The sequence below is a fragment of the Hemicordylus capensis genome, chromosome 6 (genome assembly GCF_027244095.1).
Source record: "Hemicordylus capensis ecotype Gifberg chromosome 6, rHemCap1.1.pri, whole genome shotgun sequence".
Lineage (NCBI taxonomy): Eukaryota > Metazoa > Chordata > Lepidosauria > Squamata > Cordylidae > Hemicordylus > Hemicordylus capensis.
The window spans coordinates 104,458,016-104,476,112 of NC_069662.1; the positions used below are offsets into that span (position 1 = coordinate 104,458,016).

The 18,097-nt window shown below is 41.7% G+C and overlaps 1 protein-coding gene across 2 annotated transcripts in view; it reads left to right on the forward strand.

Moving 5' to 3' along the window:
• OSBPL10 (oxysterol binding protein like 10) overlaps window positions 1–18,097 on the forward strand; it is a 121,261-nt gene that overhangs the window by 97,583 nt on the left and 5,581 nt on the right. For both annotated transcript variants that reach the window (XM_053260203.1, XM_053260204.1), the window contains exons 7-10: window positions 2,584–2,730; window positions 10,706–11,189; window positions 14,312–14,498; window positions 15,765–15,947. In XM_053260203.1, coding sequence (XP_053116178.1) covers window positions 2,584–2,730; window positions 10,706–11,189; window positions 14,312–14,498; window positions 15,765–15,947 — 1,001 coding nt within the window. The remainder of the gene's footprint in view (window positions 1–2,583; window positions 2,731–10,705; window positions 11,190–14,311; window positions 14,499–15,764; window positions 15,948–18,097) is intronic.

Sequence of the window (18,097 nt, forward strand, 5' to 3'; positions counted from 1 at the left end):
GGCATATGTTGGCAACAAGTAATGTTGTGGAAGACCCTCGGTTATTTTCTTCATGGAACTACTGGTTGATAGTTGAATTAAGTTAAACTAAAGTTTTTAATTGCACGTGAGTGAGTGTGTGCACGTACATACCAGCCACAAGCCCAGGCTAGTGGAGCAGCATGTTCCCAACACACTGGTTCGGGAGCAGAGGGAGTACTCTGAGCTTGAAACCCTCTTCTGCAGCAGTGTGTGTGCTAGAGGAGAATAGCGCAGGTCCTCATGGTGCATGCCCACAGGTGCTCGAAGCACATGCGCTTCATTAGGATGCCAGCCACCATGCTTGAGGACTACAAACAGTATTCTAATGACCTTATTAGAAAGTTGCAAACTTCTTCTGATAAGCCAGGAGTGTGGGATGCCCTCACGGCACTTGGGATCTTTAAGCTGTCTTACAAAAAAGAAAAGAAAAAGTCCTCCATAGTTGGAGAGCAAGTTCCTAACATGCGATAAGCCAAGATCTGTTTCTGTTTTCAGTGCAGAACGCTCTCTAATGCTAGTGTGTGTGCATCGAGGGTGGGGGTGGGGGTGGGCTGGGGATGCACAACAGCAGCATGGTCTCCAGTTGCAAGCAATTTGTAGCTAAGCTCACTGATCCAGGGTCATGTGACTAGAAGTGTAGGCAGCAGATTCATGCTGAATTGACATCATGTTTTTCAGATCCACTGGAAATTAAAAAAAGGAGGTGGGGGCAGAGCCAGGAGGGAAGGTTCTCTTGACTTTTCCTGGTAGTACTAATTCCTAGCTCCAGCTTGTCTGCTACTAAGGGAGTTAGCAGCAGCAGCAACTGAAAACAGCAGTGCTGTTACATAGTCCAGAACAGTCAATGAGGTCGAGCTGGATGAAAAGCAAGCCTGCTGTAGAAACCTCTCCTGTAAGTTCTGAAGCTACTCGTAGGGTCTCATCTCTTTCCCCCCCACCCCATCAAATTAAACTCTGTGAATTATACAGAACTTTGGGATTTGATACTGTGCAGCTACTATAAGGTTATTGAATTAGATGGTGTGCAGTTTGCTTTTTGTAATGTACTCATGTTAAAATTGAAGCTGCTTATTTTAAGTAACGAGTAAAGAAAACATTGTATGTAAGAACAGGTTATCCTGCATGGTGTTTCGGGAGGAGGGGGAAGTGGTCATTTTACGCTCTCAAAGCTATCTAGCTATGGCTCATGTTGTATGGTTGACATGGTGCTGTCAGGCAGGCAACACTGCAGCTTTGCAGTTATCTGGTGCCATTGTCCCACAAGAAAGATAAAACAGTTTGAGGTGGGGTTAAAGCATATTTTAAAGCAACTTTACATTTTGGATGATAGCTGATCTATTTACATTCAGATTTGATAGAAATGCATTTATTCCATGTAACTGGAGCATACTTATGTAACAGTGCCGAACTGGGTAGAATGTAGACAAAACACCCCCCTCCCTTCATGCCCTACTGGAAAGCTCTTAAATACCAATAAATAACCTTTTTTTTGGAGGGGGAAAAATAATTTAATCCCCTTTAAAAACAGAATAATGTTTTGCTTATTGCCTTTTCACCAGAAACATAAATGCTCTGTTCTGTTCTGTCCTGTCTGAGTCCCTTAAATGGCTACTTAAAATGGATTGGTTGAAGTTTATAAGAACATTTATTGCTATGGTACTATTGCTGTGCTTTTATCAAATGAAATTTCCCATGGTGCTTGGTTATATCCAGGCAGCAATACAAACACGAGAAATGAAATGTGAGTAGTCAGGTTGTAACGTCTTCAGGAACAAGTACTCCCACTCTCCAAATAAGAGGCAGGAAAACTAACCAAATAATTCATTCCTTTAAGATCCTTACACAATATTTGTAAGCATGTGCTATGCGTTGCAAATTTGTCAAAGTGAACTCAATTATTTTCAAATAAACTGTCCAGATGGGGGGGGGAAGGCATTTGATATGAAATGTTATGTTTCCCCTTTCTTTTTAGAGAGTAAATACAGTTCTCTGAAATATTAGCCAGTGTGCCTGAAAAATGCACAGATGTACAATGTTGATATAATCTTTTATAAACAATAGCAAAAGGCAAAATAGTGTGGAATTCCTAAAATGTCACAGCCTTGTTCTTGGCATAGCTATACTCTTAACACAGCGAATGAAACCTTTTATTTTTACTTTTACAAAAAAATCTGATTTTAAAATTTAGGAAACTGGATGTGGATGTATCCCTTCTCCAAATGATTATTTTGCAGACCTGTTTATCAAGAGCAAACCCAACGTCAATTTTCAACTATTCATATTTTCAAAGAATAAGATGACTATCTCACTTAGAACTGTCTGTGGTGGTTTTATAGGAAACATTTAGATTCATTCTAAGGACTCTTGATATGGCTTGTACACATTTTCCAACACAGTGGAGATTCTTGTTTGTAACCAACCGGTGCTTGTTATTGTCTGCTAGCAACCTTGAGTGAATATTTGGAAATTAATCTTCCCAGTGTGTTTTAGAGAGCTCTATAATTAAGCTTCTCTGACTTCAAGCCTGAATATCCTGATGACGCTCAGTTATATTTTCTTTAGCGTTCAGCTCGTGAATTGATCCTGGTTGAAGATGAGATGACAGATACCGAAGATACCGAAGAGGAGGATTTAGGTGTCATGGATGATCAGCGTAGTATAATTCTTCATCTCATCTCACAACTCAAGCTTGGAATGGACCTAACCAGGGTATGTAGTGTGCACGCCAAAAAAAAGAGTTTTGTTTAAAAGTTATGTGATGTTAAATTGAATCTGTTATTTTTGTCATCTTTTCAATGCCATTCTGCTAGCAAAATCTGCTATGAGGATGTTTACTTCTGTTTTTTTTTATAGTCTTGCCTCACATCTGTAAAGAATTGGATCCACTTGACTAAACAGTGAGCTCTTTGTGGGAGGTTTTCAGGCTTCAGCTCATTAATATTACGAACACTTTCACTGCTTCCTTTGACTGGTAGTTTTCAAATCAAGAACTATATTTTTGATGTCTTCAGCCTGTTCTTGGGCAGAATCCAAGAGAATCCAGTTGCTAAAATGAAGTGTGGGTGACCTCAGCATCATCAGCAGTGCTGTTCTTTTACCTCTGGCCTTTGCCAGTGACAGCTATCCTATTCTAAAACAGAGGAAAATTCACTGAGAAAAATAAACTGGAGTGTAAACACTCTGTTCATAAAACCACAGAGAGATGTATAGGACATATATGTAGGGAAACCAGGGCCAAGCAGAGACTTTTCATCAATCTTCTAGCCTTGCATCCTTAGAAAGGTCACTAATTAATATCCAGTAAAACCTAATGCTAATAAAGAGCTGCAACCTTTCCTACATAGACTGTAATATTTCCTTTTAGCTCTTTAGGCATTTGAGGGTACTTCAGTCTTTCCTATAATATTCGGATATCTAATTACCAGTAATGCACAGCACATGAAAGCACATATGCAGGGGCAGAAGGTTCAAATCCATAAGCAAATGAATGCAGTTAAAAAGTGGGTTATTAAGAAACCTGAGCACTTGGAATTCAAAATGGAAAATAAAGCAATATTGATGAAACTCCCTAACCTGGGAGGGGTTGTAGAATACAGATTTGGTTGAGTTAGTGCCAAAAGTCAGTTTTCAAAGCCATGCCAGTTTGGATGATACTTTCTGACCAGTTATGCTTTTACATGAAGACACGATGAGCATACACATTCTGCCCTGCTCCCAAGAACACTGTTAATCATATGTGGGTGCAGTTCATCCAAACTGCTCCTCTACAGCTGGTCCAAGTACTACTTTATAGTAGTATTTAGAGTGCATGTAGAGGGACGATTTACATGAGCCTTCCCCCACATGATTAAGGAATGATGTGTTAGGAGTAGATGTGCATGTTCTCATCTTAATCACTAATTGGGGTGACTCTTTTTCCCTCTCTCCTTGGAAGTCACTCTAAGAAGTTTGAATATATTTAAATTGTAAAGTGTTTTGCCAGAAGACTGCACTTCAGCTATGGTGCTGACATGCAGCTGATAATGCTAAAAAAAGTCCATGCCTTTATGTTAATACTGGACAGAATGAACAGGTTAGTATTTAATGTGCGCCTTGTGATGAATATTTCTTGTAGGGGCATTGCAAAAAGCTCTCATACAGGTCTCTTACCTTGAGTGTGTCATTTTCCTGAACATAGGAAGGTCAGAAAACAGTTGACTTTGATTGGTACAGAAACCTAATACACTGATGTTGAGAGTGCTTTCCTGAATAATGCATGAAAAGAAAATGGTCTGACCTCATAGAATGAAAGAAATATAAAGGACAGTTAGAACTGATGAAATGTGTGTGTTCCCCATGAATTGAATGTACTGTCAACAATGGAATAGAATGCTGCTAAATAATGTATTTGTGCATTTAGAGACACTATGAAGGACTCTTCAGTTGGAATGGGTTAGCCAATGATGCTGGAATGAGTTTGGCAGGGCAAAGTGAAATGTTTAGAAGAACATTGTTCTTGGTAACTATGGAAGATGTGCTCTTAATAGTTCTGATTTTGTTTTGGGAAGTTTGAAATTTCATATTCTTTATACATGAATTTTTCTTATCTATTCGGATTCATTTTTTGTGTTTGGACGTGTGTGTGCGTGCACGCGCATGCATACACATGCACATACCAGATATATAATATATGCAAAATAGGCAAACCAGAGCCATCCCTATCTGTACATCAATGAATGCTGTGGTGCAGGTATTGAAGCCCATGTTGGCCACTATTGTTGATTTTACAGTATGCTTCTGGGGCTCTTCTTTTTCTAAACGTGTCCAGGTTGAATGAAATTGTCTGTTTTGCTTCTTTATTCTGGTAGGAAACCTGGGTCCAAGGAAGGAAACAGTTGTCATTCTCATAGGCTAGAACTTTAGATGAAGATTTGCATTTCCATCAGTCTGATATGCCATAGCCTCCTCCAAAGAAAATCTGTGGGAATTGATGGTGCTGAGAACTTTCTACAGAATCCCTAGCTCCCTTACATAACACCAGTTTCCACAGAGTAGATCAGTCTTAGAGAATTTGCTTGCTGTATATCCAAGTATGTAACCGAGTGGATGAGTAGGAGGAGCTTTGCCAATGTGGGAAGGAGCTGATGCTTCTACATCTCCACTCCTCCCCCCCCCCGTTTTCGGTGGTGTGATGGATGGATGTTGCCATGTGGCTACACCACTTTCCATGTGTAGTGGGACTTGCAGTGTGAGTTAGGTCCTGTTAATGAAAAATAAATCCAGATGTTGTAAAGATGTTGAAGTTCTTGAGTCTTCTGTTTTGCATAAATCTGAGATGATCTGGACCACAGGACAATCCATATGGTATGCCCTTTGAAACAAGACCTCACCAATATTCCCATACTTACCCCCAGATTTGATTTTAGAGAACTTTTGTCACCAATACAGTTGCCATGGCAGCCAAGATTTTTTACTTTGGGAATCAAAATTAATGTACAGTCTCCAGCCATGGTATTGTGCCCCCTTTGAACAACCAACCAACTTCAACTTGCCATAGTCACTTAACCAGATTGCCAGAGCACTCCCTGTTACTCCTGCCATGTTCTCACAATTCTTCAGTTAACTGACTGCTGAGCAGGATCTGGCTGTAGCATTTTAAAATGTCCTCTTTACTTCCCTCAGTTTTCTTCAGTTCTGGCTCCAAGCAGGCCTTCATCTGTTGCTCTCCTCTGCATCTCCACCTTGGCAAGATCCCCTTCCTGTCCTTGTCCCAGCTCCTGCTCTTTCCTCTTGCACGTGTAGTGTTGGAGTGCATGCAAAGAATACAGAGGCTGCCTACTGCAAGAGAACTGAAGGCTTGTTGAGGCGGTGGGGGCATTTTTTTGTGAAGAGCTGCTTGGGCATTGGGGAGGAATTAAGACTCTGTTTTGGGGCATAGAAGCCTATGTTCTCTAATTATACATGATATACTATAAACCCTTCTCCTTTAATTCAGGAACATAGGGACAGTAGGCTGTACTTGATCAGTGAAATGGAAAGGCATTCTGCATATCTTCAGAAATAGTCTTGGTATATTTCCCCTAGCTTGTTGAAATACTTGTTGGCTACCCAGCCCAAACAGAATTGTGGACCCTTGCTGGCTGTTGTATCAGCTAGACAAGTTGATGAATAACTTCCTTTCAGTTAGTTCCACCAATTTAAGGTTTGAAACAGGAGGGAGGGGTGCTTAGCTATTGTGTATTCATGTGATATCTGACCACAGTCAAGATGTGCACAGATGAGAGAACTGTTTTCCTTCATTCTGTTCTTTTCATTGTATCCCCCTCAGGTGTTGCTTGGGGAGAAGGGAAAAGAGAAGAAGGTTATTGCTATCTTAAAGGGTCATGCACAGGAGAGGGGATGTTTCCTGATTTTAGTTCATCAAACCTGACTTGTTTAACACTTTATTAAAATAAGTAATAGATATTTTATTATGTAAACTTCTCAGTGGGTTGGATCCAAAGGTTCTCTCCCTTGGATAGGATTCCTTCCATTGGAGGGAGCCACCACCTCTTGTCAGAGGAAGGGAACCTTTGGATCCAATTCAATGTGTCTTGTTTTCATGTTTGAAAAGTTGTTGGAAGCTTCTTTACCTGGAGTCAATCATTAACTTTTTAAGGTTCATTAGTGTTGCTATTGCTCTTTGAGAGCAAAGCAGAGCATCTCTCATTTATACATGTTATATAAAGACTACTCATTTATATCCCTCCCACAGAGTCAGGTGAAATAAAAGCTTAGGTAATGAGAAATGAAGTAGGTAAGGGAAGGAGGCACAGGTGCATGTTAGTTCTCCTTCAACACATGGCCTCTCTGTGCCGCTGAGCCCTTTTGTGTGTTTTTGTTTAAGGAAGATAGACTTTTTATTATGGTCATTGACCACTGAACAAGTAATAGTATACCAATCTATAGTATACCAATCTAACAGTAGCAAATACTATTTTATTTAAGGGATATGTATCCTACCTTTCTATCTCTTTCTTCAAAGTGTCTCACCAAAAAGACCAACAAGCACCCACCATCAAATCATTAAAACAATGATAAAACAAGAGATACAAATAAAATCAGTTATAACACTTCTAGCAGAGAGAAAAATATTCTATAGTTGGAACACCTGCTTAAAAAGGAATTCAAGGGTTTGTTGTCTTGCTGATAGATGGAGAGAGAAGGTGAGATGAGGCTCCTGAGGCAAAGTAGTCCGTATTTGAGGCATGACTACTGAGAAGGTCCTTGCTCATGTCCCAACCAAACACATCTCAGATCTTGGTGGATGCAGAGAATGGTCTTTGAAGATCTTCATAAACAGATAGGCTCATGCAGGAGTAAGTGATCCCAGTCCCAAGGTATATGGGACATCAAAGGTCAAACTCAGCACTTTGAGCCCAGCCCAGAAATGAACTGGAAGCTGTTTGGAGTGTTATGCTCTTGGAAGTTGGCTCTGTTTAGCAGTCTGGCCATTGCATTTTGGATCAGCTGCAGTTTCCAAACACTTTTCAAAAGCAGCCCCATGCAAAGTGTGTTGTAATAATCCCCATGTGATGCAATGAAGTCTTGCATTAGTATGGCCAGATATAACCTTTTCAGGAATGGGTCCCTTGACTAGCAAGTAGTGTTCTTAGGAAGAATTGTCTTCCTCTGTCCCCACAATGTCAGAAGAAGGAGTAGGAGAAGTGGCAGCCAACTCTAAGAAGAAAATGCCTATGGAAGCTATTTGGATTTTAGGATTTCGTTTTTGAATTCTCAGGTTTGGCATGTATCCAAGAAAAAGAGTGTTACTAGTCCTTGGTACTCTCTAGTTACTTGTCCCAGTTCTCTGACAAGAACTGCTGAGACTAGATGGCAGTCGTAAGGGATATGGTGGCTTGCTTTGTAATTACGCTTTAAGAGTGTTGCTATTTGCTGTTTGTAATTGCACTTCCGTGATGCTGTTTGCTTAATTTAATACATGTTCCCCCATCTCTTTGTTTTTGTTTCAGATTTTGGCAGGTATGAAAACCTGTATTTTTATAAATATTGGGCAGCATCCACCCTAGCTAGTCATGACTAAGGCCCATTGAAATGGATGGGATTTTAGTTATTCATGACTAACTTGCCTCACTGATCTCAATGGTGCTTAGTCATACTTTAGTATGGATGCTGTCCAATATTTTTATTCCACTTTTTTGGCTGAAAAGTGGCTCATAGTTTTGAAATCCAATACAAGCAACAATGAAAACACAAAGCAATTACTGCTGGGGCGGGGGGGGGGGCGGGGAAGACGATTTTCAGCTTGAGCTGGGTCCAAGCATGATAGAAGGCTGCTGGGCATTAGCTTCTCTCCCCTCTGATGGTCTCAGTTGCTAGCCAAGGGGGAGGGGGTTGTCTGCTGAAAAAAGGTGAAAGGCGACCAGTCTACTGTGGTTGCTAATCTGATGGCGGTACAACTACTAACAACCATCTTGCAGGGTAGGTGGAGTATATCTTGGTCTTCCAAACCTTTGGCTGGTGTTGCTGTGCCTACTGAGTTGTCCTCCCCACCCTCAAAAATTCCCAATACGTTCATCATACAGTTGTTAACGTGTTTTATTCTGAACAATGACCTTTTCTTCCTTCCTTGCCTTATCCTTGACTTTTTCTTCCTTCCCTGCCTTATCTTGTATACCAATGAAAAGTTAAGTCACTTGTGTGTTGTGACTGCTCTTAATTTTTCTCCTAAAGGCATTACCTCTGTGTAACTTGCTATTTCTTTGTGGTGTGCAGCATTTAGCTATTAACAGAAGAGATGCCATATTTATATAATCTCTTTATGTAGTCTGAATGCTTGTAGCAGCTATCCCAGGGCCTTTTCCTTATTAAACTTTAAATTGCAACATGGATGCAAACTTGGTCAGAGAAGTCTTCTAAAGAAAACTTGATGATATTTTTCTCTGGAAGGACTTGCTCATTACATAAAACATATACACTCTTCTAGGCATAGTATATTTCCCCTCTGTTGTGAATGCTGGTTCATAGTAAAATGTTGATGGTGGCCTCTGAGTACCTACAGACTTGATTAAGTTTCCCCTGCGAGTCGGCATTAGCATTTAGAGTTGCACAGGTGTTAGAGAGGTATGTTGCTGAGCTTCCTCCTAAAGGATTTTTATTGCAGTGGTAGTTTCCCAAATCGATTATCACCAAGTAGGAGAGTCAGCGCTACATTAGATTAGATTAGCACACGGGTAGTAGAAGATCTTCATCCACTTTGAACAAGCTGGCGTGGAACAGACTTTTTCACACCACCTCATGCTTTAGCATTTTCAGTGTAAAAAGTATTCTTAGAGCTACAGCTATTAATTACTGGTAGCTGCCATTTTTATTAATAGATATGATTAGTTTGGCCAACAGCATCATCAGTCACACATGTGTCAGTTGGGGCAAAGTTGGATTTTATTCCAGAGCTGCTACATATGTGCTATTCTCCACCCAGCAGGTGAAATGATGTCCAGCAGGAGCCTTGTCAAATACCAACAATCTATGAAGCAGAAATGGATGCTGTAGATGTGCAGATATTCTTTTTGCCAAGTTACATCTGGCTGGAGAACCTAAAAATAAAGGAGGTTTATTCTCTTCCTGTTTGTACCCACTCTAACTTGGCCAGACTGCTTTTTTGTATATTGTACAGTAGGGAATTCCTTAGTGATCACATAGTCTTGGGTTGTGCTGTGTTTAACTGATCAAAAAATTCTAGCAGACCCGGTCAACCAGTACGCACCTGCCAAAATGAGAATTTGGATGGGAACAAAAACTGAGAAGTGGAAAACTCCTTTTCAGTTCAGTGGGATAGAAGAAGTACTGTAAGAGGGAAGGATGAGTTGAATGACCAAGATCTGTTCCTTTATGCAACAGTACTGAACATTAGGTTGCCTTCCCATAAATGAGGAATGGCCAGCTTCTCTATGCCTGGGTCACTGTTCCCTAGACTGATCTGGGCGCCAGTGTGTGATATATATTTGCCACTTAACTCACCTTCCCCAAACACACAGATGATTAGGCTCTATAATAAAGTCAATGCTAGCTAGTAGTAAGGGCTTTACAGTTATGGAGCATATGTCTCCATTACAGTTATGGAGAAATGCTGAAATGTCATGAATGTGGAATGCTGTGCTCTCAGGAATGACAAAATTCATTTTACTTTTCTTATGAGCAAAACTATTGGGCAACATTTTAGTCACACTTTGATTAAAATGTGGTAGTAATCTTGGGGACCAGATCCAAAATTCTTGGTGTGCCTCATCAAGCCTGCCAACTTCCAGAGTTGGCAGCTTGCTTAGTAGAAGTCAATTAACTTGAACCAGGCTGGTGTGCCACTTTCTGTAAAACAATGAATACTGTCAGTGAACAATTGGCCCACTTATTAGCTAAGCAGAGCGAGACAATGGAAGAGCCCTTGCTGTTTGAATAGCATGACCTTGTTACTTGCAGGGCCATTGAGGACACTGGCGAAATAGAGTGGTTTGTACAAATGACCAAGGCAGCAAGTTCTGCCCTCATTCATTATTTACACTTTAACTCCTGAGAGGAACCCTCTGGCAGCACTAGGAAAAAAAGGTTGATTTTGGCTCAGTTAGTATTGCAGTCCTCTTAACTGTTTGCGGTTCCTCATGTACAGTCATGAAAACTGGTATTTGCCTTTTTTCTGCTTTCAATACAGGTAGTACTTCCAACCTTTATTCTGGAGAAGAGGTCCCTGCTTGAAATGTATGCAAACTTCTTAGCCCATCCAGATCTATTTTTGTCAGTTGCAGCTGGAACCACTCCGGAGGAAAGAATAATTTACTTTGTGGAATATTACTTAACAGCCTTTCACGAAGGCCGAAAAGGAGCTGTTGCCAAGAAACCCTATAATCCAATTATTGGAGAAACCTTCCATTGCTCTTGGGATGTGCCTAAAGACAAAGTGAAACCATTCAGAACTAACAGTGCCTCTTCATCTCCCAGTATTAAAAAGAAAGGGATTGGGCAGAATCCATCTGAGTGCTACAAGCTAAGGTTTGTGGCCGAACAAGTATCCCATCACCCACCAGTATCTTGCTTTTACTGTGAGTGCAAGGAGAAGAAAGTGTGTGCAAACGTACACGTGTGGACCAAAAGCAAGTTCATGGGAATGTCTATAGGTGTTTCTATGGTAGGTGAAGGTAAGATGCACCACAAGACATATTTATACGTCATTGTATGCTTGCTGAGCAAATGTAATTTTGGATATAAAATAAATACAACAAGAAAGAAGAAAAAAACCCACCACATCCCCTCCCAAATGTATCAGGAGCAGTACTAGCAAAGCAACCTCTTGACACAAAAATAAAAATAATAGACCTGTTCCTTATATAACACGTTAGAAGAATAAGTCAAACAAGATGGTCAGAAAAGGGAAAATGTTCTGGCTGTTCAATAGTGATCTATGGTCTGTAGTGGTGTTCAGTTAGTGTGTTTGCTCTATATGCTCAGTGGGTAAAAGGATTACATGGATATGTGTTCTTAAAAAAATTAATTGCTTTTGTTACTTCAAGTTCACACTTAACCTACTAAGATGCATGTCCAGTAAGATCAGTAAAAACTAGAACAATGCAGTATAACTGAAAATAAAATTAGTTTGATATGTCACTTAACTTATTGTCTTTTAATATACAATAGAAAATCTTCAGTTCAAAAATGTGCGGACAATTGAGTTCGCTGTTGTGCTTTACTAAATTCTCATGATATGTCACATAGCACAGGTGCATTATAACATTTTATTTATGTAACTCATTTGGCTGTAAAAGTGTGCAATGCAAATTACCTCTAGAACTGGAAACAGGAGTGCAAGTGGGTTAGGTTAGACATCTCCGGGGGATCCTTTAAACATCTGATTCCCTAAATCTTGGCATGCAGTGGTGAGCATATGCATAGTAAATTCTCACATTTCCTCCAAAGCACTTCACCAGTGAGGGAGAAATGCCTTTGCCGGTGAAAAGATCCTGATTAGGATATTCCCTCCACATCTTTAGTGGGAGGAAATTTTGGGAAGCTCACCTCCATGATAGAAGGGAAGCAGGTGGCCTTTAGCATAACTCCTGATTCTGGTGGTTGAGGGTTATACCCGTGCAAGTAGCTCTGTTAGCAGTATTTACTGGCAGCATGAGGGTAGTGCATGCATGTAGCCCTTGGCCCCTGATGGTGTTGGGGTTTTTTTTGGGTGGAGGGCAGTCCTGCATACCTCAAGTGTCCACTCCACTTTGACATCAAGCACATTGGTACTGCTTTTTCTAATAAAGGGAGTGATAATAAGCGTTGCTCTTGGTAAAAGTTTGATTCAGGGATGGATTTAAAGCTGTTTCCATCTTGGGGTCTTCTGTAGGCAGTGTAATAGCATTTGGTTTAGAATTATAAAACTATTCCTGACACTCATGTGATAGAATTCCATCACGAGGTAATGCATGTCTTTGTGGATGCTGCTTTGCAGTTATTTTTATTCTGAAAATCGATGTGTCTCTTGTTTTGGCTTCAATCATGAGATCAAATACTGGCCTTTTTAGTACTTGAGATGAAATGAGGGTCCTCTTTAGTAGGAAACTGTTCAAGACTTCTGGTTGCCCCTTTGCCTTTTTTTTTTTTGCAATGAGAATCCAAAGGGAGTATTTATTCCTGACTCATTTTAACAGTTTTCTAGTCATCCTAGATTCCATAGTTCTAGCATGGCATTTATATATTTCATCAATACAGTCTGCAGAAAATGTGTTTTTCCGAGAATGGGCTTAAAGCAGGAGGAAAACATCACATTAAGCAAACTGTAATCCATTTCAATGCACTCTGTAGGGTGGGTGTACTGAAGGGAGCTTGCTTTGTCCTATATAAGCAGTAACCATAAGACTGATATGCCTAAGGCACGGTGGTGGTGTTGAAATTGGAGTCCTTGAATGAACTGTCTGATTCAGTACTGAACAGCCTTTCCTGGGAGCCAGGCCAGTTAAAATCTGTGTTTTTGTGTTGAGGTAAAGTCATCGATCATTTAATAAAATGTTAAACTTATTTCTGGATAACTAAGTTGTGAAGAATGAGGTACAAGTATCTCTTATTATGGGGGCTATTCAGTGTTGGCTAGCCTTAAAAGAACCTGGTTGCGTAGATTGCCAGGCTACTGGCAATAGTATCAACTTGCCATATTGGGCATCGCAGATGCAAGATAGGTGACATCTGACCTTGATGTAATCTGAGCGTTTTGTAGTTCAACACATGCAGGAGGTGAGGAAGGGATTTGCTTTTGTTACCTATCAAGGGGACGGGCTTAGAAGTTAGGCAGCTTCATTCCATCTATTGGTCCTCTCCTCTTTGGGTTTGAATATCTAAGAATTACTTTGAAACTTGCAAGGTTACTCCAGAGTTCAGTTGAAAGGTGGTTTATTTTATCTCTATCTATCTATCTATCTATCTATCTATCTATCTATCTATCATATTTTTGCACTGCCCAAACTTACATCTCTGGGCAGTTTACAACAAGATTAAAAGTAAAACATTAATTAAAAACAAAAACAAAAAATTTAAAAGCAAGAAATTTAAAACAATTTAGATTTTTAAAACAATATTCTAAAAATAACATTAAAACAATCAAAACAATATCAGTTAAAAGTCTGGGTGAAGAAATGCGTCTTTAGAGACTTTTAAAAAGATGTCAGAGAGGGGAGGTTCTTATTTCACTAGGGAGTGTATTCCAAAGCCTTGGGGCAGCAATGGAGAAGGCCCGTCCCTGAGTAGCCACCAGACGAGCTGGTGGCAAATGCAGATGGACCTCTCCTGATGATCTCAATGGGCGGTGGGGTTCATAACGAAGAAGACGTTCTCTTAAAAACGTTTGAATCTCTTCAGTCAGTTCATCAGTCACATCTATTTGATTACATGGCTTTTAAATCAATTTGTCTTAGACGAGAAGGATTCTGCAATTTGACAGTTGCAAGGATTTATTTTATTCTTGGTAAAGCCTGATCAATATGCATTATTATAATGCCAATCTTTGCATTCCTGTCCTCCAGGAAAATAAACTAAATGCAACTTACTGTAAAGAATTGGTGGAATGTTAATATTTCACAGGAGGATAATATAAAAGATAGCTATCCTGCTAGAGAGTTTGTTGGCGAATTACTGGCCACCTCAGCTCTAAAGTGCTTAAGGTTTGGCTGAGTTGCACTCATAGTTGGCTTAATAATTTTGGCAATATGGCACATTCTTTATGGTTGTGTGGGTTTCATCAATGTTTTGCTCTCTATTCCCCCCCCCACACCCATAGGCATTCTTTATCTAACTGAACATGAAGAAGAATATGTGTTCACACTGCCTTGTGCCTATGCTCGCTCTATACTGACCATTCCTTGGGTGGAGCTTGGAGGCAAAGTCAATATTCACTGTGCCAAGAGTGGCTACTCTGCTACAGTCACATTCCATACCAAGCCTTTCTATGGCGGGAAAGTTCACAGGTACTGAGAGCGTCTCTGTTTTCAATTCTGTAGTTGCTAGTAACGTGATACAAAATGTGCTATGCAAGCATTGGCCTGTTTGCCTTCACGACAGCCTGCGGTGCTGCAGCTCACTACTATTCCAGATTCACAGATGGGAGAACTGAGGCACACAACTTGCCCCAAACGCTCTGTGTGTGGAAATGGAAAGATCCAAGTCCAGTGCTGTTTTTCATTAGACCATGTTAGATCAGTGTGGTGAGGTAGGTTAAATTGTAATGTGGGGCACAAACCAATGGGAATTTCCCCTGCATAAGCTCTATTGACAGGAAAGGGAACTGTGCGTGGGTTGTGTCTAAAAATGTATACCAAGACTAATTTTGGACTTGTGATACAAGTGGACCTCATTATCTGTGCGGGCTTTGTTCCCGCATATTACTGTGGATAACGAGTCATTGAGTCTATGGGAATGCAGGGGTTAGGTTAGCAGACAAAAACATACACCAAAAAATCTCTAACCCCCCCAACAAAAATGGGTCAGATAAAGTACCCTACCATGCTCCATGGGTCTCCTGGCATCCAGCAATGCCCCCACAATGGTCCCCAAAATAATGGATCTCTCCCCCCACATTATTATTTTTTATTATTGCTGAACTGAGCCAGAAAATGGCTCCCACTGACAAAATGGTAGCCAGAAATGACCTTCACGGTAATTTCCGGCCCTCAGAACTGCAGATATGTGGGTTTTAACTCTTTCTTAACCACAGATAATGAAACTGGGTGTCAGTTAGACACACCTGTGAATATGAGAAACCGCAGATATAGATTCCTCTTATAATGAGGTTCTCCTGTATTGATTATATGTTTGCATGAAGGATTGCTTCTTTTATTTTGTTCTTAAATGTTCAGATGCTGTAAAATGTAGAGGGGTGGAAAGCATATAGCTGATCCGAACATACCGAGTGTAGAATCACAGATGGTTGGGTAAGGTTGTGTGTGTTTGTGTTTAAAAATCCTTTCCTGCATGAAAGCAATGTTCTAAGCGAGGCCTGCTCAACTTTGCCCCCCAGCTGTTTTTGGACTACAACTCCCATAATCCCCAGCCATCATGGCCAATAGCCAGGGATTATGGGAGTTGTAGGCCAACATCTACAGGAGGGCCAAAGTTGAGCAGTTCTGCTCTAAGCTATCCTTCCTTTCTGAGTTTGTGGTGGGAATTTCTACAGTGCATGAAAGTTACTCTTTGTATCAACAACCTGCATATTAACTTCAGCATTTATCACTTAGGGTTACAGCAGAGGTGAAGCATAATCCCACCAATACCATAGTATGTAAGGCACAAGGGGAGTGGAACGGTACGCTGGAATTTTCGTACAGCAACGGAGAAACCAAAATAATTGACACCACCAACCTACCCATTATTCGTAAGAAGATTAGGCCAGTAGCAAAACAAGGCCCATTTGAATCCAGGTAAGAAAGTTTTGCTGACATGTTATTACTGCTGCCTGCAGTTAAGAGAGAGAGTAGTCATAGATTTTTTGAGCACTCATTCTTGCTTGAGTCCAGAAATTTATTGATTGATTTAGTGGCTGTTATGTTCCTCAGCATAACATGGGCAGTTCTGAACCACCCGTGCTACTGTGGGCTCTTAAAGCACCACCAGTGGTCTTGCACTACAGTGCAAATACTTAAAAGTAGCATGTCTGCATTTGGGGAGCAATACCTACATTGGAAATAATATGTCACCCCCAAAGTGTAGGTGTGCTATTTTAAGTATTTGCACTCTTGCGGAAGACTGCCACTGGTGCCTTAGGAGCCTGTAGCAGCACGAATGGTTCAGAACTGTTTGTGTTGTGCTGCAGAGCATGTTGGCCAATATGACTGCCTTGCTCTTTTCTTGACTAGTCAGTGGCTGATATGGCTGTATCAGCATGTCAGACACCCGTAATCTGCATGGAGAGTGTTCCATTTGCTTTGCTGACTGCTGTTGTCCAAGGCTTGTTTTACTTTTGTTGTGTTTCTTTTTGTGAAGAAAGCAGACTTTGGAATCAGGTGGTATATAAAATAAATAATAAATAACTATGCTAAATTCATTTAAAACAAAACAAAACCCTGTGACTTCCCCAGAGTCCTTTTGAGTGGTCCTTGCCCTTTTCCTTAACCTGGCACCCCCGGAGGTTACTAATTAAGCACTATTTGATGGGTGTTTAGTTGCTCCAGCTATTCCCTTCAGACTAGATCCACCCCAAAACACCTAAAGAATGAGTAGCTACCATCAACAGAATTGAAGGGCAGCTAGTCTCTTATGGGAGGAGAGTTCTAGCTGAGGTACCAAGCTATAGTTCTTCCAGCTTCCAGTCCCTGTTGGAAGCTGCCCAGTTGAATCCCAACTGCCCCAGGGGTTAGTATACATTCCTTGTCATTGCCTTGGTCCTCTCAGTCAAGCTGTCTTGAAATATGATCGCATAGGGGCCAGAGAGAGGGCCCGGACAGAGGTCCAGACTAACCTTTGAGAAGGTCTTGCTGCAAGAAAATGATTAAAGGGTTTATTAAAGTTTTGCACAAGAAAAGGGAGCAGGATTCCTTGGCAACTTATCCATATTCAGCAAACCAGGGCCTCAATTATGGGCTAGTTCAGACAACTATGTGCGATCAGCTCTGCTGAATCATGTGGGGAGGAACATGGGTGTATGATTCCTCCCAACCTGGTGTACGGTCTCACCGCTGTATAATTGTGTGTGTGTGTGTGTGTGTGTGTGGAGGGGCAGAGCTTCCAAACTGCCCCCGTGCGGTTTAAATACTAGTTTAGTACATACTCTTTCCCCGCCATGTGATTTGGCGGGGCTGGTGAGACATACCATCTGAACTGGCAATGGGTTTGGCATGATATACTGGTGTGTTGGTATTGTACCAGTATATTGGTATTTAAACCCTGTTAAATGACCATCCTCTCTAATAAAAGCCTTGGTGTCCGTCCGTGGACGGACACCAAGGTGTGTGTTCGTGCCTCCCTGGGCTGTTCTGGGCATGCGCAAAGCGCATGCCCAGAACAGAGCAAGGGAGACACGACCGCCAGTACCAGGTGGTCATGTTGGGCGGCCAGAAGCAGCCGCCGCAAAGAAGCCGGGGAAGCCCCCCAAACCAGGGAAGAGGCGCGGGGGAAACTGGCCGAGGCGTGGCCGAGCCGCCGAAGCCGGGAGTGGGGGAGAGGCGGCGGGGGAAGCCGGCCGAGGTGGTGGCGGAGCCGCCACCGAGGCCCGGCAGCGCCGCCAAAGGCGGGTGGGGGGGAAACCTTGGGGCCTCCGCCGCCAACTGCCCGCCCGCCCTCCCAGCTGCCCGAGTCCTCCTTACCCCTGCCCGCGTCAGTGGGGGAATGAAAGCCCAAAAATTGAGAGGGAGAGAGGAGCTCGCAAGCAGAGCTCCTCTCTCTGCAAAGCCTCTTCCCGAACTGGCGTTTTGGATGCAAAGGATGTCCTTTGCGCCCAAAATGCCAGTTCGGGAAGAGGCTTTGCAGAAAGAGGAGCTCTGCTTGCGAGCTCCTCTCTCCCTCTCAATTTTTGGGCTTTCATTCCCCCACTGACGCAGGCAGGGGTAAGGAGGACTCGGGCAGCTGGGAGGGC